Source organism: Chrysemys picta, chromosome 22, assembly GCF_011386835.1.
Source record: "Chrysemys picta bellii isolate R12L10 chromosome 22, ASM1138683v2, whole genome shotgun sequence".
NCBI classification, from domain to species: domain Eukaryota; kingdom Metazoa; phylum Chordata; order Testudines; family Emydidae; genus Chrysemys; species Chrysemys picta.
The window spans coordinates 7,676,521-7,699,819 of NC_088812.1; the positions used below are offsets into that span (position 1 = coordinate 7,676,521).

Consider the following 23,299-nt stretch of genomic DNA (forward strand, 5'->3'; position numbering starts at 1 on the left):
TAGGCTGCGTGCAGGGTGCTAGCTAGAAGGAAGCTCGCCTGGGAGGGGACAGGTGGGGCTTCTATACAGCCCGAGGGCTGGGCCCAGTGGTGGGGGCCTGAGGCAAGGGGGGCTAGGAGCCCCAGAGGAAGGGTTTCGCTAGCAGGGATAGGAAAGAGGGGTCTGACTCTGAAAGACCCCCCCGAGAATGAGGATCACAGCGTGACCTGGCCGGACGGCCGAGACCTGGGGCAGCCGTAACGCCAGGAGCTGCAATCATAGAATCATAGAATATCAGGGTTGGAAGGGACCTCAAGAGGTTCTAGTCCAACCCCCTGCTCAAAGCAGGACCAATCCCCAACTAAATCATCCCAGCCAGGGCTTTATCAAGCTGGGCCTTAAAAACCTCTAAGGAAGGAGATTCCACCACCTCCCTAGGTAACCCATTCCAGTGCTTCACCACCCTCCTAGTGAAATAGTGTTTCCTAATATCCAACCTAAACCTCCCCCACTGCAACTTGAGACCATTGCTCCTTGTTCTGTCATCAGGTACCACTGAGAACAGTCTAGATCCATCCTCTTTGGAACCCCCTTTCAGGTAGTTGAAAGCAGGTATCAAATCCCCCCTCATTCTTCTCTTCTGCAGACTAAACAATCCCAGTTCCCTCAGCCTCTCCTCATAAGTCATGTGCTCCAGCCCCCTAATCATTTTTGTTGCCCTCTGTGGACTCTTTCCAATTTTTCCACATCCTTCTTGTAGTGTGGGGCCCAAAACTGGACAACTGTACTCCAGATGAGGCCTCACCAATGCTGAATAGAGGGGCATGATCACGTCCATCAATCTGCTGGTAATGCCCCAATTTATACAGCCCAAAATGCCCTTGGCCTTCTTGGCAACAAGAGCACACTGTTGACTCATATCCAGCTTCTCGTCCACTGTAACCCCCTAGGTCCTTTTCTTGCAGAACTGCTGCCTAGCCATTCGGACCCTAGTCTGTAGCAGTGCATGAGATTCTCCATCCTAAGTCCAGGACTTGTCCGTGTTGAACCTCATCAGATTTCTTTTGGCCCAATCCTCTAATTATCTAGGTCCCTCTGTATCCGATCCCTACCCTCTAGTGTATCTACCACGCCTCCTAGTTTAGTGGCATCTACAAACATGCTGAAGGTGCAGTCCACGCCATCCTCCAGATCATTAATGAATGGAGAGAAGAAAGGGGGCGCTGAACTGGAGCTAGTCACCAGAAAGGGGCGCTACGCTCAGCATTACAGATCCCAGCCCGATGGGTCCCCTCCCTGTTCAGGATACACCCATCCCCGCCCCTCCCATGAAGGCACTAGGAGAAGGTGGGTGGGCTGCGCCAGGGGAGTTCACGGCAATTGGGTGATGTCACTTTAAACTAGTTTCTTTGCTCTCTGGTGGTGCTCATGGGGGTCGATGGCAGAAGCCCGCAGACCCCACATGCGGCCAGGCCCGCACGGCTGGTAAACGGGTTGTTTGGAATCCAGCTGGATCCAGGGGATCCCCTACTCCTAACACTGCGCAGTGAGCAGCGGCCCGACAACGTCCATTCCCGGACCCTGCTGTGACCCCCAGGCCCAGGGGCCCCTCGGGGCAAATCCACCGAGCCCTCGGACGGATGACGCCAGCTCGACACTCGCTGCCGATCTGGCCTGTGGAAACTGAAGCTGGAAGAAAACCGCCCAGCCTGACCCCCAGCATAGCCCCAGCCGGAGTCGCCACCCAGCGGTTCACCAATCCGGCCCCAAACGGAGGAGACTTCACTGCCCTCGCTGCCTCCTGGGGCCTTTCACCGCTGTGGAGAGTCTGATCTGACAGACGGGCCCTGCCCTGCCTGGGCACAGAGAGCCCTGCCGCGATCTAGCCAAACGCTGGAGGGCCGTGCACCTGCCAAGCTGCCAATGCGGGTAGTGCCAGCTGCCGGGCAAGGGGGGATACACGGGGGATGTCGGGGCTCCATGGTGCAGTGGGGTCACTCACCCCATGCAGGGAGTGGGGTTTTCTACCTAGGGACCCGGCTTGTACGTGCAGAGACGCACTCGTTCCGGCCAGCCCCTGAGGAGCCTGCAGTCCTGTCTGGGGCACTGAGAGCTGGAGAAGCAGAGCTGGGACGAAAACCCCTTGAAGTGAGTGGTGCTGCACCAATTGACACTACTGGGGCTCTGGTCCCCGCTTTGTGACCATTTCACATACGGCAGCACTGAGTTGGTGGCGATGCATGGGGGACGGGTGCATCATCTGTCATTCCCGCGGTTGGGGGAAGCGGTTGAGCCGCTGCGGAAATGGCCATGACCAATTCTCCCGGAAATCCCAGCCAGGAACGAGTGCTGGAATTCGATATTCGCCTGCTTATTAACCCAACATTTCAGCCGTCCAATCAGGAAGCAGAGAAAGACCATGGGACTCAGGCCACCAATTGTACAACATCAGTGTCAAGTTTTCGGAGCCAACAGTTTGCCAATAAAATCACAGACATTTATCCACCCAAACAGTCGAAGGGTCGGGCACAGTGAACGAGCAGGTTTGGATCAGCATGCAGAGCTGTTCTGCTGCCTCCCCCTGGCGTTCAGATCAGCAGTGCCTATCAGTCACCATCCCTGGGGACAGATGGGTGACGACCCTTCCTGAGGAAGTAGGGGCAGGGCCACAGAAGAAAGCTAAGCTCTCCCAGATATTTTTGCTTCTCACAGAAATCCTTGTGGGTAAAATCCCCTTCACCTGGACGTCAGCAAACAAGTCAATCAGCGGGGCGAGTCAAGAGCGCTCACGGGTCCTTCCCTTGGGCCGTGTTCCAGCAGCTCTGTCTCAGACTCCCCTTCTCCCTCTTTCCCGTGACAGCGTTTTGCTATTTCCCGCTATGACCCTTCCCCTGGGTCATTATTTGCATAAAGGCAGCACCCAGAGCGCTGCACACACACTGCCATAAAGAGCTTCTAGTCTAAATAAAGAAGAGGTGGGAGAGAAAACTGAGGCAGGAATTGCCCAAGGACACCCAGTAGTAACAGAGCTGGGACTAGAACCCAAGTCTCCTCAGTTCCAATCTCACACCCAACCCACTAGACCTGGCTCTTTCAGCTTGTTTTCCTCTCTAGAAGGCCAAGAATGTGTCTCCCCTGCCTCACCATGCAGCTTTTACCCTCTGCTCCCCCTCACTGAGAGGAGCTTTGTATCTCCTGGCTCACGGCCGGGAGTGCATCAGGGCTGGAAAAAATCCCTTTTTCCTTTAGCAGGAAACTCAGCTTTTGCTCCATTGTTAAACCTCTTGGAAGGCAACAGGCCTATGTCATGCCTGTGAGGGGACTTGTATGTGCCAGCCTCTAGCGAAGGCTGCTGAGCAACGGAACAAGGAGAGAGCAAGTTTGTCCTGCTCTAGTGGCTGGTTCCCGTAAGAAGATAACAGCCTGCTACAACAACAAGCTAAAGGAGTTACTCCCTTAGCTCCAGCAGCTGAGCTGTGTTCTTTCAGCAGACAGGTTCTGGGTTTGATTCCTGCTGATGACCCAACTGTTTTTTTTGTGATGCTGGCTCCTTAGCAGCTGCTGAGGGTTCGGTTAATGGGGTTCCAGAAACTAATGGGCTTGTTGAGCCCAAGCTGTATTAAAGGTTGATCCAACACAGAGTCCTTGGCTCCGTCTCAGCCCAGTTTGCTTTGCAAAGACCTGACCTGCCCCCACCTCAAAGCTCTGCTACGAAAGAGCATCTTGGGCTCTGATTGCAGCGGCAGGTTTGGGGGGATGTTGCAGCTTCTAATGACGTCCCTAATGCCCTACGCTCCTGCCTCGGTGGAATTAAGGACCATGGCAAGAGACATGGCGACCTTCAGTCCCCAGGCTCAGTTTCCATTTTGTAAGACAGGCTGGGAGTCAGAACAGACACTTTGCCCGGGTGTGGCGCAGAGAAAGAGCGAGACCTCAGGGCAACCTGGTTAGTTTCCCCATCCACGCATGTGGGTTAGTGTCAGAGATCCTGGGTAAGCTCAGTGGCCGTGCATTAACAGCATCGCCAACGCCAACCAATCAATAAAAGTCCCAAAACCTGAGCCAGGCTGCAAAAAAGTCATGAGATTGGATTTAAAAAAAAAAATCTTGTGATTTTTAAAACATTTTGGCTTCGTTTTGTTTGACTCTGGTTTGGGAGCTGTCGGTCACCCCAGCGTAACATTTGTCAGTTTTTCCTCCACCATGTGGGCCGGGCCCTAATTTTGATTTTAGCCAAAAGTGGAATCACGTGATTCCGGGAGGTGGGGCTTTAAGGCAACGCCACACGTTAGCAACACTGCAGACAAGCCAGAAACATCATGCCTTTGCCATGACCCTCTAGGGAGAGAGATTGAAAAGACTGGGATTGGCACCGTAGAGTGAACGTAAGAGGGGACGTGTTAAGAGTCTATAAATGACTGACAGGGATAGAGAAGGGAGATGGGGAGCTTCTGTTCTCCCCACCTCATAGCACGAGAGCAAGGGCCAGTCAGGGAAGTGAGAAGAGGGGAACATTCGAAACTGAGCCAAGGAAAGGCTGTTTCACGCAACATGCGATTAGCCTGTGGAACTCCCCACCACAGGAGTCCCTGAGGCCAAGAATTTAGCAAGTTTCAAGGAGCGACTGGACATTCCTACGGATGATGAGAACAGCCAGAGTGATCATAGTTAAAGGGCACAAACGTTTGGGAAGAGAGAGAAAACCTCCTGCTGTGGGGCTTCAGCCCAGCTGAGTATTAGAGACCAGGAAGTGAGGGCAGATTATCCCCCGGCTGCCACTGCAGGGCTCTTCCACCGTCCTCTGCAGCATCTGGCTCTGGCCCGTTGGAGCCGGGATACCAGGCTAGATGGGCCCCAGCTCTGATCCCGTCTGTGCTGTGCAAGTGCCAGCGTGACTTGTGTCTCAGCCTGGCTGGCACCCGGTTTTGCCTCTTCAGAGGCTGAGCTGCTCCCGGGGCAGACTGAGCCCTGTAAGAACCGACCGGCTGCATCCTGCCAAGTGCTGCCTCCTCCGCCCCTCGACCCTGCGACACTCGCGGGTTCTCCTGAAAGCACCAAGGCGGCTCCGCGTTTCCAGAACCTGCTTTATTCCGGAAACGACGTACAATCGGGTTCCACCCCCGAAGGCTTCCAAGAGTCCATGCGGGATGGGAACGGAGCTTCCAGCGTCCTTATCCGTCCAGTCCTGGTGCGATTGGGATGTTTATAGTGGATAGCGCCGCAGCCGGGGCCCTGTGGTGCCAGGCGCTGTACACACATCCAGCCACAGCACAGCCGCTGCTCCAAAGCGCTTTCCCCAGCTCAGACGCTCTGTCTGCTGGAGAAAGGGCGCCATGCGCTGGTTTCTCGGTGGTGCGGCCAGAGCTCTCCCCTCCCTCGGGCACACGGGTGTCCAGAGGCTTCCAAACTCGCTCCGAGTTGCAGGGAGCTCTGACATTGGGTGTCTCTAGGGGTTTAAGTCCATGGGGAAATTGACGGGAACAGCTCCTGTGGAATTGCTCCCCATCCGGACACTCTGGTCTGGAATAATAAGTGCACTTCCAAAGAGAACAGCGATCGCCATCAATTCCCCCGGGGACAAGCCCTAGGGATTCTCTGCATGGCTCCCGATACCAGCTATCCCCGGACAATCCCCGGGACGCTGGCTGAGATACCTGCGGCGCTGATTTCTTCTTGTGCCTAGACCCGCCCCAGGACACTGGCTGGGGTTATCCCACGCGGCTGGGGGCTGGGCGCAGGAACGGCTGGGCGAGGTCTCTGCCAGGGGAAGCGTTTGAACCAATGGGCTCCTGAGTTCTCCCAGTTCGACGAGCCTGGTGCTCTGTGCCCCCCAAACAGGGGTGTAAAGGGCGGTTTCCATGGGAATGGCCGGCTAGGAGTCCGGATCCCAAATGCCCCCCAGCTGGGCACGTGGGTCCCAGGTTTCAGTTCAGCCTGATTTTAGAGGGGGGCACCTACAAATACCACTTCTAATGTCTGAGCCATCAGGGGTTTGATTCGGGCTGGTCAATGACACGGCCCTTGGCTACAAAGGGGATCTGCCCCTCACTCCAGCCCTCAGTGTAGAGCCCTGAGCCCCAGCACATCTCTGCAGCACAAGGTGTTTGCTCCATGGGTCTGTTTCTAGCCCCAAGTGTTTATTCCCTGTCCAAGCGCCGGGCACAGGGAGCAGGCAAGGGTCACGTCTCATTACAGCCTCGCTGATTTTCTTGGGCCACTGCCAAAGCCGGCAGCAGCCCCGGTGCAGCGCCAGGCCTGGAACGAGCATTTGTGTGTGCGGGGAGTGGGGGGGTCTCAGCAGGTCGGGGCCAGGGGAGAGCTCACCCTGGCAGGTGTTCTCACTCGCGTTCGTGAAGTTGGCTTTCCCAGAGCTGAGCTCGTAGCCATCGCTGCAGGTGCAGTAGTAACTCCCAGCCACGTTGGCGCAGTTTGCTTTGGGTCCACAGTCTGGCTGGCTCGGCCCCAGACACTCATTAATATCTGTAATGCAAGAGGGGATGCTCTGTACAGCCCTGGCAGGGAGATGTTCCCTGCATTACGCCCCCAGCCCCACACACTGAGCTGGGTGACGGGACCCAGGCGACCGGGGCGCTGAGCGGTTAGTGATTAAGGGCCTGATCCTCAGTTACCCATTTCTGCTGCTGGAATGTTGGAAACAGCCCCCCCGAGCCAGGTATGCGGGAGGGGGGATTCGGCCCCACAAACACCCAGGTCCCCCATGTGATGGGAGCGGGGGAGACTCCCTCTGGGGCTCCAGGCTTTCTGTGTGTTGGGGGGGTGACAGGCTGCCTCTCCTCTGCCCCCTCCCTCCTTGGATCCCTGCGGGCTGGGAAGTATATCCAGGGCTGCCCCATTCTGCTCCCGTGGGGCCCCTCTGCCCCAGGACACCCAGGGGCTGACTAGGGCCCAGGCTGGGGTTCAGACGGGTCAGTGTGATGGGCCCCCCCACCCTGTGCCCAATCCACAGAGCCCAACGCTCCTGGCTCCTGCTGCAGCCGCTCCTGCTGCTCACTCTGGAGGCCCCGGTTCGATCCCCAGGAGAGCGGCGCTCACCCGTGCTGCTGCCCCCCCCTCATTCCCCAGCTGGGCTGAGCCCCCCCAACAGGCCCTGCAGTCAGTGGAGTTGGCTGCTCCGGCCCTTAATGCCCTGCTCTGTCCCAGCCCCCCCGGACAACGTGGGAGCCCCGTTACCGTCACAGATCTCCGTTGGGTCGGTGAAGAAGCGATTCCCATGTGACTGGTATCCGTCCAGGCAGGTGCAGTGGGTGTTGTTCACACACTTGGCGTTTGCTGGGCATAGCACATGGCTGTTGCAGTCCCCAGTGGTACCTGCAGGGGTGGGAACAGCTGGGCAGGGTCAGCCAGTGCAGAGCGGCTCCCCCCCACCCCCCGCGACACACACACACACTGGGATCGACTCCTTTCACTCGCCCCATTCGCTGATTCTTGTCCCTGGGCGCCTGGCAAACAGCTCCGACGCCATCCACTGCCTGGCAACAAGCTGCCCTCGGCTGCACAGGGGCCTTGGCTCCCCGGGGAGCCCCCGGCACAGACAGGCAGAGCCGCCGGAGCCGGGCATTGATTCAAGTGAAACGTTTTCCATCTCACCCGATTTTTCTCCTTTTTGTTGCTGTCATTGTTAGTCTCGTTAGCGTCAATTTCAAACCGAAACCTCGCTTCCAACCGGAAAACGGGAATTGTTCATTTTGAAAATTATTTCATTCCCCTCCCCCCTCCGCCCCCCGAGTAAAACCAAACATTCCTCTGAACCGAATCGGCATTTTCTTGCAAGAAATGGTTCCTTGGGAAATTCCTGCCCGGCTCTGCTCTGGATTGACGGAGAGCGGAGTCGGGCGCGAGGCTAGTTTGGATCCTGAGCTGCCTCCCATGACCCAGATTGTGACCTGCCTACGGGGGCTCCTGGATCCTTTAGCTGCCCGGTGTCTGGGGCTCCGCTGGGATCCGTCCCTCTGGCCAGCGTGAGGGGAAGGATCCCAGTGCAGCTTAGCCGGCTGCAGGGCTTGGGATGGGAGCAGACTGAGCAGGGTGGGTGCAGCACTGGGGGACCCCAGTGGGTCAATGGGAATTTGCCCAAATCCCATTTTGGGATTCGCAGCAGAGCTGGGCTCGGGGAGCAGAGTCCGGATCCCAAATGCCCCCAGCTGGGCACGTGGGTCCCAGGTTTCAGTTCAGCCTGATTTTAGAGTCGGGGGGGGGGGCACCTACAAATACCACTTCTAATCTCTGAGCCATCAGGGGTTTGATTCGGGCTGGTCAATAACACGGCCCTTGGCTACAAAGAGGATCTGCCCCTCAATCCACCCCCAGTGTAGAGCCCTGGGCCCCAGTGTCTATTCTCTGCTGGCCATGGGGCTGGGAAGGGAAGGGGAGGGCTACACAGGGGCCTTCTCCTCTCCCCTGCACGCACCCACCGTGCTCTATAAACCCACCCCAAGACGCCCACGCCAAGGGGCTGCTCCCAGCTCACCAGACCCCTGACTCTGCTCTCCTCCCACAAGAGAAAGGGACCGGAGGGGGCGGAGGCCGGAGACCCTGGGCAGCCGGGAGCGCTGGGGAAGGTTAGCCAGGAGGAGTCAGCCTTACCTTGTGTGCTTTTATTCTGGGCCACGGTACCCCCCAGGCACAGGGCGATGCAGAGCCCTGGAAGGCAGAGACAGGGTAAGGCACCATGGGCAGATGATAACTGCCACTCAGCAGCACACACCCCCAGCCGCCCCCGTCCTGCCAATTCTGGGCCAATGGCCAGTCAGGGCCCTGCCGATGGTGGAATTAAAAATGCAGAAATCTGGTGCTCCGGGAAATCAGCCCCAGCTGGGATCCCCGTTCATATATTTAACTGGTTCCAGTTGGGAACCGGACTTTTGGCCAGGGCAACTGGGTCTTCTATTGTGTGTATTAGCAACAAAGACCAGAAGCCCCCATTGTCAGGGCTGGATTTATACTTAGGGTGCCCCTAAGTGCAGGAGCTTGGTGATCTCCCCTCCAGCTTGGAGTTCCGGGGGCCCCGCTGTCTGGAGGCGTCCGGGAGCTGCAGGGTAGCCCTGCTGCCCAGAAGCTCTTAAGTGCCACGGGGGGCAGGGAAACCCCACCACTTTTAACTTTAAGGTGCCACCCAGGGCCCCCTCCGCCCACTGCCCAGTGCCCCCCACCCCCTCTGCCCAGAGCTGCCCCATGAACCTCCCCAGAGACCCACTCTCCCAAGCGCTGCCCCCCGGCCCACAGTAACTGGGAGGTGACACTATCTGCCGGGCATAGCGAGGAGCGCTCCAGCAGCAGGGCTGTGTGGGGCTGTCTCCCCTCAACCGGCCCTGCCCCCTGCTGGGACCTGGGAGCAACAAAACTGGAATTTTTAGGTGCCCCATAGAATGCCATCGCCCCAGACACGTGCCCCCAACACCTTCCCCCCCGCCCCCATCGAACCTGTGTCCACAGAGCGGCACTGCACAGCCTCAGCCACTAGGGGGCGCCACAGCCCCATGCCAAGGCCACAGCCCCAGCGTCCATGCTGGGCTGGGTCTGGTCCCTCAGTTGGGATTCAGCCAGGGAGCGGGTGGAACAGGAGTTTCTGTGCTAGGAGCGCCCCCAGTTGCCCACCCCCAGAGAGCTAGAGGGATCTGAGCACTGCCCAATGCCAGTGCACCATGAGCAGCCCTCCTCCTGCTGGGTGCAACCCTGAGCCCCACTCCAATCAGAAGGGCTCTGCACCCCCCACCCCGTGCTAACCTGCCACCCCCCGAGCCCATGTCCCGAGGATCCCCATAGTGCCTTAGCAGGATAATTACCCACACGCCAGGCACACGCACCGCACATGCTGGTATTCACATGCACACACACTCCGTCATGCACACAAACATGCAGATGTGTGCTCACATCTGTGAACAAGTACAGATGTACATACCGGTGCACCCACACCCACGCACAGGCACACACGTGTGCCGCACACTCATGCACGGGCACAGAGGTACAGACACGTACGTTCACACATATCGGCAGCCTGCTGCAGCATCAGATGCAGGGACAAGGAGCCCCCAGGACCCTCCTGGCTGCTCAAAACACCAGCCAGGCTGGAATGGAGGGAGAATCCTTCAAACCCTCCCGCCGGCGAAGAGCTGCCGTGACTCTGCCCAGAGAGACGTGATTGTGGGGCCCGGCCCTCTCTGCCCCCCGAGGGACGTGGCCAGAATCCCCCATGCCCCCCCCCCATCAGAGTCTCAGTTCAACCCTCTTAGCAGGGAATCAGTCCTCCCTCCCCGAGGATCCCACAGCCAGAGCTCCCGCCCCGCTCCCCACAGCGCCCCCTGCTGGGTCCAGCGGTGGCTCCAGGGACCAGCACTCCAAGCGCGTGCCTGGGGCGGCAAGCCGCGGGGGACGCCCTATCGGTCCCTGCGAGGGCGGCAGTCAGGCTGCCTTCGGCGGCAAACCTGCGGGAGGTCCACCGGTCCCGTGGATTCGGCGGCGGGTAAGCCGGGGGACCGGGGACCTCCTGCAGGCGTGCTGCCGAAGGCTGCCTGCCTGCCGTGCTTGGGGCGGTGACAGCGCTAGAGTCGCCCCCTGCTGGGTCAGCCCAGGACTGCAATAATAATACTCCAGCACTTTAACCAGGGCTTGCGGCTGCTGCCCCTGGAGTCCTGCGTAGCCGGCAGGAGCCAGGATATCGCGCCACCCCCAGGCTGCCCCCTCAGATGGCAACGGCCGGGCAGTGACCACTGCCAGTGAGCGCCGTCCCCTCCCACCGCGCCGGGAAGCCGTGAATCATGGAGCAACCTCGTCCAAGAGCTGACGCAGGCACTCGAGAGACCCAAACTCCTCCGCCCCCTGGATTCCCACCTGGCCCCCCCTCGACCCCTGCATCCAACCTCCCCCCCTTGACTCCGGACTCCCACCTGAACCCCCTTGACCCCTGCATCCAACCTCCCCCCTTGACCCAGGATTCCCACCTGAACCCCCAAACTGGCCCCCCTGCTCTCTGGTTCCCACATGGCCCCCCAGACCGCCGGACTCCCACCTACCCCCGGGTCCAACTTGTCTCCCCTGCTCTCTGGGTCCGAACTGCCCCCTCCTGGGTCTGACAAGCCTCCCACCCCTCAGCTCTCTGGAGCCAATACATCTACCCTGGATCTAGCACACTCACACACCCCCGACCCGATGGGGACTCATCCCATCTCCTGTGCTCCCAGGTATGATACAGCGCCCCCCTTCCAGGTCTGCCACCACCACAGACACACCCCGGCTCCCCTGACGTTTTAAGGTCCCATTGGGGGGAGGGGGGCGATGAGCCATGTCACACACACACACACACACACCCCCGGGAATGTCTCAGGCTCATGTTTCAGCCGGAGGCGGGCGCACAGAACTGTCCCTTTGTCCCATCTGGCCCCTCCAGGCCTTGACCAGCAGCTGCCTCCCAATGGCCAAGAACATTTTCCCAGGGGGCAGAAGGGATGAAAAGGAACATTAATGGGGGGGGGGTGTCAGGAGGCCTTAAAGAGACAGTGCACAGCTAGCCAGGGCCCCTCCCTCCGCCCCCCCAAACAGCCCCGATCCTGCCCCTCGGCAGCCACAGCAGAGACACCCCTGGCTGTTCAGGACGGGGGGATCTGAGCATGGGAAGTTTGGGAGCGGGCTGGGGGCAGGATTGGGCCAGCACCGAGCAGAGGGGAGCAGGCAGGTGAACGAGAGAGGAGTGGGGTGAGGGGCAGAGAACCAGAGGCCAGGAGACGCGCCCATATCCAGCTGCAGGCCTGCACGAAGTCACCTCAGGGAGGGATCTGACCCACAGCCTGGCTACAGGAGATGCCACGCTAACTCCTGGGGTGCCTGGGGGGTACGGGGGCAGGAGCAGTGGGAGCAGCACACAGACCAGATCTTTCACCCCCAAGGGACCCCTGGTGCTTTGCACTATCAGCCCGGGGTGGGGCAGGGGGACAGAGTCTCCTCTCATTGCCCCCAGGAGTCACCCCATTGTAAACCAGGCCCAGTTACCGCCACCTGGACAGAAGCTCTTAGTTCTCCTATCCCACGTGGGGTGTAAATCTGGAGTAACCCTCTTCCACCAACAGAAGTTTGTACAATAAAAGAAATTACCCCTCCCCCTTGTGTCTGAAATCCTAGGGCCGACAGGGCTACACCACCACGGCAAACGTACAGGTAGGAAGGCCCTTCCCTGAACATCTCTGGCCTCTTTGTAACAGCCCTCAGCGTATTTGAGGTTCTCAGGTCCTCACTCAGTCGTCTTTGCTCAAGATTAAACATGCCCCATGTTTTAACCTTTCTGCACTGGTCTGGTTTTCTAAACCTCTGTTCACGTTTGTGGCTCTCCTCTGGCCTCTCTCCAACGTGTCCACATCTTCCCGAAAGCGCAGCGCCCAGAACTGGACACAGAATGCCAGCTGAGGCCTCGCCAGTGCCGAGCAGGGCGGGACAGTCACCTCCCGTGTCTTACAGAGCAGTGGTTCTCAGCCAGGGGTACAGGTACCCCCGGGGGTACGCACAGGTCTGCCAAGGGTACATCAACTCATCTAGATATTTGCCTAGTTTTACAACAGGCGACAGAAAAAGCACTAGGAAGTCAGTACAAACTAAGATTTCATACAGACAATGACTTGTTGATACTGCTCTATGTACTCTACACTGAACTGGAAGGACAATATTTATATTCCAACTGATTTATTTTATAATGATACGGTGAAAATGAGACACTCAGCAATTTGTCCGGAGTAGTGTGGCTGTGACACTTTTCTGTCTGATTTTGTAAGCAAGCAGTTTTTAAGTGAAGTGAAACAGGGTACGCAAGACAAATCAGACTCCTGGAAGGGGCACAGGGGTCTGGAAACGTTGAGAGCCCCGATACAGAGGACGCTGTTATCCGTTTTGCACAAGGGGAAAGACACAGAGCAGCAGGGTGGTTTGGGGATTAAGGCGCTAGGCTGGGGCTCTGGAGATCAGCCCTCAGTTCTCTGGTTCGTCCGCAGAATCCCTGGACAGGTCACTGCCACCCGCCGTGCCTTGGTTTCCCCATTTGTAAAACAGGGATAAGGCTCTGATTTGTAAAGGTAGTGAGGTGTCTAACTCCCATTGATTTCACAAAAAAAATCTGCCCTAAGGGCCTTCCTTTGTCTAGCTCTTAGGGCCAGAGCTGTCTGTGTCGTGCCTGGCACTGCAGGGCCCTGAGCGCGGGCAGGGTCTGTGCAGCACCCGGCGCATGGGCCCCCCCATCTCAGTCGGGGGTCTATAGCTGCTACCATAATACACCTAATGCACGAGAGGAAGTGACCTGACACAGTCTCAGTAGAAAGGCCAAAGACAGACGGCACCTAGAGACCCAACACCCAGGGCTGAACCAGAGGGATGGGAGGTGGGGGGAGGGAGAAAGGAGGGGGCAGTAGTTTGCTATGCCAATGGAGCGAGGCTGTCACCCCAGCTCGGGGGCTGGCCCCACGGACTCCCACGGAGCGAGACTGTGGGCTCTGGGGGAAGCGCCAAGGCCTGCTCTGTTGTGAAAACATCCGGGTGGTAACTAGGAGTTTTATCGATTCCCTTTTCACAAGGCCACTTATCTGCTGGCTACTTCCCCACACTTCTCTGAAGGGCAGGACTCAAGCGCTGTCGAAAGCCCTGAGCCGTTAGGGGCTGCAGTGGGGCAGGTTGCTAACAAGGCTCGCTGAGGTCATCCCAGATACAAGTGCTGAGCACAGAGCCTGTCCCACTAGGGAGCCTGGCCCTGCGGCAGCTGTTGTGAGGGACCCCTGGTGCTAGTGCCCAGGTGGGCGAGGACACCCAGGGGCTGGGGATTGGTGCAAGGGACCCTGGTGCTAGTGCCTAGATATGCGAGGACACCCAGAGGCCAGAAATTGGCGTGAGGGACCCTGGTGCTAGTGCCCAGGTGTGCGAGGACACCCAGGGGCTGGGAATTGATGCGAGGGACCCTGGTGCTAGTGCCTGGGTGTGCGAGGACACCCAGGGGCCAGGCAAGGGATCAGACTGGTTCAGACTTTGCCCAGGGCTCCAACAAGTGACTGGATCTGGGTCCAGTCACAACATGGTGCCGCTTTGCCCGTGGTTCAGCCAGAGCCCCCCTCGCTCACAGCGCCCCCCGCACCTCCAGACAGCCAGGGCCTTTCCAGAGCCAGCTGCAGGCCTCTAACCCTCATGAATTCCTCTCTTCGCCCTGCACTTTGGCCCCGTGTCACACGGAGCTGGGGGAGGAGGGGACTGGGCTCTCTGGAGCCATCACCATTGTCTTTGTCAGCAATCACTTTACGAGCTGGGCTAGGTCAGGAAATTCCTGTATGGCTCTACACTGGGGAGGGGAGCAGGGCGGGAGCTTGGCCCGACAGGGCACTGGGAAGAACGGCGCTAGCAGGGCAGCGTGGGGTGGGGTTCAGGGCGGGAAGTCAGGACGCCAGGGCTCCATTCCCCGACTCTGTCACTGGCCTGCTGGGTGACCTTGGGCAAGTCATGGCCCCGCTCTGTGCCTCAGTTTCCCTTTCCTCCCCATGTCTAGTTAGACTGCGCGCTCTTTAGGGCAGGCATATTTTTAAAGGGACTCAGAGCCCCCTGTGTGTCGGAACAATGGGGGACCTGAATTTCAGGCCAGGTCTGTGCAGCGCCCAGCCTAATGGGGGTGGGGGGCCCTATACTGGGCGGGGCCTCTAGCCCAGAGTGTGCTCAGCACTCTCACCTCAGAGTGTGGCCACCAACTCCTGCTGGTGGCCGTTCTGACAAACCCGTCTCTGTCCCCGCCCTGGGGAAGGTGGGTCAGGAACTCACCAGCCTCCAGCGCCGCACACACATACGCCATCCCCACGTGTCTCCAGAGGTGCTGCCCGGAGCATCTCGCTGCCCTCGGTAACAGCTGTTCAGCTGGGCACTGCAGGGAGGGGCCGCTGCTTTGCCCCCCCAGTCTCCACATTGGAGGCTGCCGTGGCCGTAAAAAAATCCACTGGTGGCAGCATCCGGCCATGGCAGCCGCATTTGAGAAACGCTGGTCCAGCCGCTACACAGGAGAGGTTAGACAGACAGACGGATGGACCAGAGCTGCAAGACAGACAGGTGAGCCAAGCAGGCGGCCTGGTTTCCCAGTGGGCAGAGATGGGGATTCCCGCCCCCCCCCCCCCCGCCCATCCTGGGTGCCCCTGCCAGACATTTCCAGGTCTCCAGCCATTCTCCAGGGAGCCTTGCCCGGCTCTCCACTCAAGGAGCAACAAAATCATTATCCCCATTTCACGCGTGGGGAAACTGAGGCCCAGATGAGCAGGCAGGTCACCCAGTAGGGGTGTCAAAGCTGGGGTTACACAGGAGTCCAGACTCCCAGACCCACCCTGTACTAAACTGCTAGACCCCATTCCCCTCCAGAGCTGGGGACAGAACCTAGAAGTCCTGACTCCCAGCCCCCTCTGCTCTAACCACTAGGTGTTAGTGTGTGGACTGGGGTTGAGTTTGGGGGAGCTGTGTCTCCTGTTAACTCACTAGGGAAGACAAGCCCTTAGAGCTGGATTGGCCAATGAGATCCAAGCACGGGGGTGGGGGGCCGGGGGTGTCTGGGCCGCTGGGGAATTTGGCCCCGAAACCTTTTACAAATCTGCCTCTTGGTGCCTTTGCCGGCACTTTGCATCCTGCCCGTTTCACGGCCCCTCCCCGCCCTCCGGCCCCAGCCTGTTCCTTATTCAGAGGTCTTGTCAGAAACCCAGCCCGCCTGTCAGTCTCCTCAGGGTTTGTGTGGATCTGTCCCTCAGCAACAGCGGAGAGGAAAAAACATCCGTGAACTGGGACACTGCGGTTGTAAAACCAGGACATTTGGCTGGGGGGCTGGGGGAGGGGGAGCTGAAAGGCAGCCTTTGAATCCCACTAGACGGCAGGTGTCCCCGGGAAAGGTTAAGATCTGCATCCGCGCAGCACCAGGCCAGAGCCCAGCTGGGGTCCGGCAGCCGTAGCGCAACCGGGTCAATGGGGTCAATCAGCACCACTCCATTGGAGTCAGTGGGGTCACTTTACATCTGCTGGGGACCTGACCCCATTGTCTCATTTGTAACCCTGGGAACATAGGGAGGAGCCATTCCACTTTAGGGGGCCAGACTCTGATCTCGGCTACACCACAGGGAATCTAGAGTAACTAGTAACATCAGGGCATAATGCTGGCTGGAGGCAGCACCGCCTAGCAGCTCGGCCACAAGACTAGGAGTCAGGACACCTAGGTTCTAGTCCCACCTCTGCCACTGGCTTTTTGGGTGACCTTGGGCAAGTCACTTTCCCCCTCTATTCCTCACTTTCCCCTCCCACACATTATCAATGTAGATTGTGAGCTCTTCAAGGGAGGGGCTGTCTCTCCTAGGTGTCTGTGCAGCACCCACCACATTTGGGACCCCTAGATCTTGGGCGGGATCTGTGCAGCACCCATGACAACGGGGGCCTCCAATCTTGGGTGGGGTGTCTGAGTTTCTGTAATCTAAGTAAAAAGAGTGTGATAGCCAAACCAGACACTGGTTAGTAGAACAATGTGAATCCACTGGCATAATTGGAGTGACTCTGGATTTATGTAGAGGGGCAATAAGAAGAGGATCGGGCCAGATTTTTGAGAGCTGGGCTCCCACCAACAACAATGGAGACTTTCCCCTGCCCACGGTTTCTTTCCCACCGAGCAGAATGCCGGGCGCTGGACACGTGGGCAGAGCGAGATGCCGGCTAACCAAATCCACCCCGGTCTCCTATTAATACTCAGGTCCCTGAAATAAAGAAGGCAGCTGGAGGCAGAAAATATCCCGGGCTGGGGGCAGAGGAGACGGGGGCCGGGAGCGAGGGCTCCAAGGGAATGGGGCCAAGCGGAGACGCCGGGGGCGGATTGGAGTCAGAGCGACAGCGACCTGGGAGCTTTGGCCTGTGTGATTTGCTTCCTGACCGGCCCCATTAGTCACCAGGAGAAACGTTCACAGCAGGGTCAGTGCCTGGTGCTCAGCGGTTATTGAGACGGGAGCCTTGTGCCCCAGTGACCTCACTCCTCCACCCACCAGCCCACACACGTGCAGCTCACAGGCTGGCAAAGTGCCCAGCGAGGTGCTGTTTGCCCGGGACACGGGAGCTCTGGGGCAGCCCCACCACTCTCAGGAGGTCAGGGCGGGAACCCCTGAGCTGGGCGGTGACGTAGAGCAAAAGCCCCGTGTCATCCTGCCCAGGGAACACCCCGCGGACAATCCCCTGCCCCTCCCTCATGGGACTGCTGGCCCATGGGAGGCAACAACTTCCCCCAGCCCCACTGGTCCCACATTCCCAGCTGTACACCGAGCAGCGACTCCCCGGCCCGGCATTACCAGCCGAGCAGATGCTGAGAGCCCCCTACATGCACCCGGCCTAGGCGGGGGCGGCAGCAGCTGATGCAGCGCCCCCCTCCCCCCACGCAGGTGCCTTTGGAAAGTCCCTGCTCCTCGAAAGAGGCAGGAAACTCACAGCACTTCCCCTGCCCCCTGGACCTCTCAGGAGCCCAGTCTTCCTGCTGCTTCAAACCACAGCCCTGTGCGGGGAGCCCTGCTCTAACCACTACACCACACTGCCCTCTCAGACCTGGGGGCTAGAACCCAGGAGTCCTGGCTCCTAGCCCCCCTGCTCTAACCACTATACCACACTGCCCTCCCTGAGCTGGGGATAGAACCCAGGAGTCCTGGCTCTCCCCCACCCGACACCAATCCCCTCTCAAAGCGGACACTTCCACCCCTCTTCTTGGAATCAACCCCTGACGTTCTGGGCAAGGCCCCAGCGGGTGTAAACCGGCCTAGCCCTATTGAGCTCAATGGAAGGAGGCCGATTCACACCAGCAGGGCTCTGCCCCCCTGTGCTTTCCTCTGCCCTGGGTAGTTTCCAGGAATCGCTATCGCCTCAGCATCTCGCTGCTACTGAGTAACCCCACGGAGATCCGGAGAACTGCCCCCCCCCCCCCGATACTGTATCTGCCTTTCTGCCCAGCCCCCGCATCTCACAACGGGGGCCTGATCCCCCCAGGTGGGCCCGATCCACCACTGATCTGCCCCTTGTGTCATCACTTCCACCAGCACCAAGCGGGGGCGGTGCCTGCGCTGCTGCCATGGTGACCTGGGAGAATTTACCCCCCCACACGCTGGCTCATGCTCACTCTGCCCAGGTGCCAGCCCTGGCACAAGACAAGGGAGTTTGGCGGGGGGAGGGGCAGGGAGGTTAGGAGACCCGTCATTTTCCCAGACCTCTCATCATTTCCCCACAACTCATCACCCAGCTTTTGCTTTTGCTTTTGATTTCAAAATCAGCCGTGCAACGCATCACCCAGCAAAACAGTGCTCACCTCCCCCCCCACCCCCCCTGCCAGGTTAACTCATCCGCCAACTCCCCCCCACACACAAGATACGAAGCGCCCCCCCCCCAACCCACAGCCCCCGGAGATATAACCAATCCCCACCCCGACCCCCAGGCAGCCATTTCTCCCAAAGCTCCGGGTCCCGATACAGGAGACAAAGGGCGTCACGGCGCTGTCGACACTTGTGATTTTACCACCGGCCTCGTGGCAATTGTTGCTTTTCTTAAAGCCCCAGCTTCTGGACTCCTGCGATTGTGAAGGTCTGGGCTCAAATTAAAAGCAAGTTTCTAACCCTCTGGATGGCAGAGTGGAGCTCAGAAATGTGACACCCCCCACAGGGCTACGAGACCGCAAGGAACCCAACGTTGGGACACCTGCAGGCAATTGCATCCAGCCTTCCGCACTGTCATTAACCACTCAGGACTTGCCTGAGGGTTCGGAGGGGCAGCCCACAGACAACACCAGCACCCTCCTCCCCCACTCTGATAGGGCCTCATACCCAACAATTCTCCCCTGGGAGAAATGCAAGGCCTGATCACCCCAAAAGGGTCCCCAAAAGGCTTTCAAACCTGGTCCCTGCACCTCTCCATCCCTGGTGTAAAGTCCAGCTGATACACCCCAGACAGCACAGTTTACAAATCCCAGGAAATCAGTTTATAAACACTGCTTCTGTAGCCTGAGGGAACAGGGTCTAGTAGTTAGAGCTGGGGGGGCTGGTTGTCAGGACACCTGGGTTCTATTCTCAACAGTGAGAGGGGAGTGGGGTCTGGTGGGTTAGAAGCCAGGATTCCTGGGTTCACTTCCCAGCACCAGAACTATCTTGCCAGGAGCCACCTGACTTGTCTGTTAAAGAAGGCTCATCTCTCTCTGGAGTACGAGCCAGGATGGGACAAGGTAAAGGTGCAGGACTCACTCCTGCGGCACCTCCTGCTGGAGTCCTGGGAATTAGCTCATTTTCCAGCCTTGGACCACCCTCTGCAGGCCGGTGTCCCACTGCCACTGGGCCCCCATGTCCCTCCCTGGACTCCGGTGCCCCATTATCTGGGGTGCTGCCCCTTGGCAGTAACCCCTTTCTCTCAGGGTCTCCCCTCCCCAGAGAGCCCCCACCCACTATCCCCACCTCACCTCAGTCTTAGGCTACTGCCAGTCACCAACTCGCCCCTGCGCCCTGGGGCAGACTGCAGTGCCCGCCACTCATCATAGGCAAGGTTGGGTCTGGACCTGCTGCCTCTCTCTGGAACCCAGAGCCTCTATGGGGCCTTGGACAAGGCCCTGCAGCCTGGGGAGTTGCCAGCCTGGAGCTCACCAGCCCCTCTGGCCTTTCCCCAGCCCTGCTTCACTCCAGTCCCCTTTAGCACTCAGGCAGCTCCATCCAGCTCCCTCCTCAGCGAGAGGGAGACTGCTTATTAGTATTAGCCAGCTACGGTGTGGCTGCTTTCCCAATCAGCCCAGCTTCAGAGCTGGAGCCCTCGTTCAGGGCTGATTTCAAGCCCTTCAGGGCAGGAGCGGGTGACCACCCGGCTACAGACAACGTGACCCTCCCCCCAGTAACACGCTGCTCCCCAGGGAGTCAGAGACGAGCCCAGCCCAGCCGGACATAGAGCACAATCCTCTATTGCCCTGGACAGCCCAGCAGATCCCTGCCCTGCCAGACACAAGTGTCCTGGTCCCATTCACACCAGCACGGGATCCAGGAGTCACTCCACTGGAGTCACACAAGGGAAAACGTGTGGGAGCAGAATCGGGCCCAGTTGCTCCAGATTTCCAGCAGGGGAAGGGGAGAAGCAGCCCCTGCCGGCACTGGCTGGGCCCGATCCTGCCCTCACTCGGTCACAGCGCTGTAAAGGCAGCGGGTGTGAATGAGCGTCACTCCCCAGCAAAATTCACCAACCGGACCCCCCCGCCGGGATTTACACCACAGTAAGTGGTGACAGAATCGGGCCCATCCCCCACGGGCCCCAGCTCCGCTCTGGCCCCTGGACTCGGAGCCCAGCCCGCGGGGATCCCAGCTCTACCGGGGGCCGGAGCCCGCCAGCAGCCACGGCGGAGCAACACCAGAGTCACTTCCCCTGATTTACACCCGGGGAACCGAGCTCAGCAACGCGCCCGGGAAGCAGGAGCCCGGGCCGAGCACATGGTGGAGCCGGACAGGGGGCCAGGATCGGGGGCTCACCGAGGGGCAGCAGGTGGCGAGCCGGGTCCATGCTGCGGGGTGCAGGAATCCAGCAAGCGGTGTGCACCGAGCTGCAGCCAGAGGGCAGCGCCCCCAAGTGCAGGGCCTGTTATATGGGGGGTGAGTGGCCCCGCCCAGGAAGGCTGGGGCCAGAGCCTGGGGGGGAGGAGAGCGGGATCGGGGGAGGGAAGGGGAGGGGAGGGCTGTGTGTGGGGAAATGGGAGGGGGAGACCTCGGGGGAGGGGGAGCCGTGGGGGTGTCAGAAAAGGGTGCCCCAGGGGCTGCTACAGCGGGTGTCTGCCCAAGTCTTGAGGTGCAGAGTGGGGGGCAGAAGGAGCCCCCCTTCCTGGGGTTAGCACTGGGGGAGACCAGGGGCAGAGGTGCCTGGGGAACACCTGAAGACGGGATGGCGCAGGGGGCTGGATGGTTGAGGGGGGTTGAGGGCTGGATAGATTGATGGAGAGGGGGGAGGGACTGTGGCTGGAGGAAGGTGGGAAAGGCAGGGTGGGGTGGATGAGTGGATAGAGGGGAGTGTGGTGGATTGAGGGAGGTTGGCTGGGAGGGAGGGGTCCGGTGTATATGGGGATATCTGCATTGGAGACTAAGGTGCTGGGCTCCCATCCAATCTGACACATCACAGACACTGTTCTAAACTCCCCAGGCCCAGGGGACCCTTCTTTGGACCAGAGACACCCCTACCCCTGGACGCATCCCCTGAGATGACCCCAGGACTGACCCAGCAGGGTCCGTACCAGCCCGGCCCCAGCCCCAAGCTTATCTCCACCCCATGTTACCACTGCTCCCGGAGCAGGGTCTAATTTTATCCAGCATCTTCTACGTTTCTGGTGCAAATGACATAGGGGGTCTGCTGGGTTGGGAAGGTGGGGGGGGAGGGTCTGCTGGGTGTCAGGACTCCTGGGTTCTATTCCCAGCTCTGGAAGGAGAATGGGGTCATAACAGAACCCAGGAGTCCTGACTCCTAGCTCCTCTGCTCTGACCTCTAGACCCCACTGCAAATCATCCCTTTGATCAGCCCATTGTCCTGCTCCCTTATCCCCCAGCGAGATGCAGGGATGGCTCCAGCCCTGTCTGCTCCTCTGTGTGGATGGAAGGGAAGAGTTTGTTTTATTAAATAAACTGGTCGCCGAGTCCCCACCCCGCACTTCCATAGTGTGTGAACAACCAACGCAGCAGTAGACAGCCCAGGCCGAGAGGCCAAAACCAGCCAGTGCTGTACATTTAGTGTTTGCTGTATCTGGGGGAAGATCTGTACTACATGGGCCGGGGGTTAGTTATGATTTCTCTGTATTTTGAGTCCTTATCACTACAGGCAGCTGTGACAGTTTCAACATACGGGGGGGACCAGAGTGCATCCCTGACAGACTCAAATGGGGCCAGTTCAGATCCCGGTAACTAGCAAGTAATTCTCAATGGCAGCCCAGAGTTTCCCAGAATGCACTGGGACAAACTCCGGCAGCAAGGAGGAGGCAGGTGGAAAAGGCTGCTGTGTGGATACCAGCCTGCGTGTTGTTTATAGGTCAGCTGAGAGAGTCACAGCCAGGGCACAAGGACTGGACACGAACGCGTCTACTGCAAAGCAATGGGATTACGCAGTTGCAGTGTATTGTGCTTGCACATCTATAGTTGCACAGTGCCCTTGGAGCCTAGTGTGGTTGCACTGGTAGCATATTGTGTTTGCACACTTGCACTTTCAGTGGGGTGTGCTTGCACGGCTGTCATTATTCTTGTGAGCTTTCCAGGTTGTTGTACAATTCCACTTGCAGCATAAAGGTGCTTGCATGCTTGCAGTTACACCATTGCATTTGCAGAGCATGGTCCTCGCATGGTTGCACGTGTAGTATAGTGCACTTGCACAGCTGTGCAATTTTCCTTGCAGTGTCGTGGTGCACAGTGGTAGTTGCACAGTTACACCGGGAGAATTGTGTGCTTGTACGGGTTTACCTGCACCATTGTACCATTACACTTGGAGCATTGTGCTTTTGTACAGTTGTAGTTGAGCTGTTGCATGTGTAATGTAGCCTTTGTACAGCTGCACCATTGTACTTGCTGCACTGTGCGCTTGCCTTGCCGTCCTTACCCAATTGTAGTTGTTCTGTAGTGTACTTCCCTGGTTCTAGTTGCACTTGCAGCTGATTGTGCCTGCAAGGTTGTAGTTACGTGGTGGTTGCACTAGACCTTGACAGTTGTCCGGTTGTACTTGCAGCAGATTGTGTTTGCACAGCTGTAGCTACAGCATGCTTGCACGGTTGCAGTCACACAATTGCATTTGTGGCATTGTGTGTTTATACAGTTGTACTTAACCTAGAAGTACAACCTGTTCCCTCAAACCCACGTACCCCCACAGTGGCCAAGGCCAGTTCCTCTTTCTTATAGAGCCAATGGGTGCCGCGGTGGGGGGAGGCGGGGCACAAGCGGGGCAGGCTGGAAATAGCAGCATTTATAAGGCCGGCACCGGCTGAGGAAGTTGCACCCAGAGCGAGAGAATGAGACAGAGGGAGCAAGTGAGAGAAAGCATGACAACATCAGCCTGAACCATGTCGGTGCCTCCGTGGGGCCTGCAACAGCCAGGGCTAATGGGAAATAATCACCAAGGATTAATACTAAGTAGATATTATATGTTAGGGTTACCATCCGTCCGTATTTCCCCGGACATGTCCGCCTTTTGTGTCTCTAAATGGCCGTCCGGGAGGAATTGGTAACAAGGTTAAAAGGTCCGGGATTTTTCCCTTCCCCTCCCTCCCTCCCTCCCTCCCTTCCATGCAGAGTGCGGCTACTGATTGGGTGGCTGG

General features: G+C 58.6%; 2 protein-coding genes across 5 annotated transcripts in view; both read right to left on the minus strand.

The window, feature by feature from the left end:
• LOC122172613 (adhesion G protein-coupled receptor E5-like) overlaps window positions 1-20,580 on the minus strand; it is a 78,753-nt gene extending 58,173 nt beyond the window's left edge. The window contains exons 1-4 of the mRNA XM_065576164.1: window positions 20,490-20,580; window positions 8,584-8,640; window positions 7,171-7,308; window positions 6,304-6,459 (exon numbers count right to left, since the gene is read on the minus strand). Coding sequence (XP_065432236.1) covers window positions 6,304-6,459; window positions 7,171-7,308; window positions 8,584-8,640; window positions 20,490-20,520 — 382 coding nt within the window. The 5' untranslated portion in view covers window positions 20,521-20,580. The remainder of the gene's footprint in view (window positions 1-6,303; window positions 6,460-7,170; window positions 7,309-8,583; window positions 8,641-20,489) is intronic.
• Window positions 1-23,299, minus strand: part of LOC101943218 (adhesion G protein-coupled receptor E5) — a 76,077-nt gene that overhangs the window by 11,846 nt on the left and 40,932 nt on the right. The window lies entirely within an intron of this gene.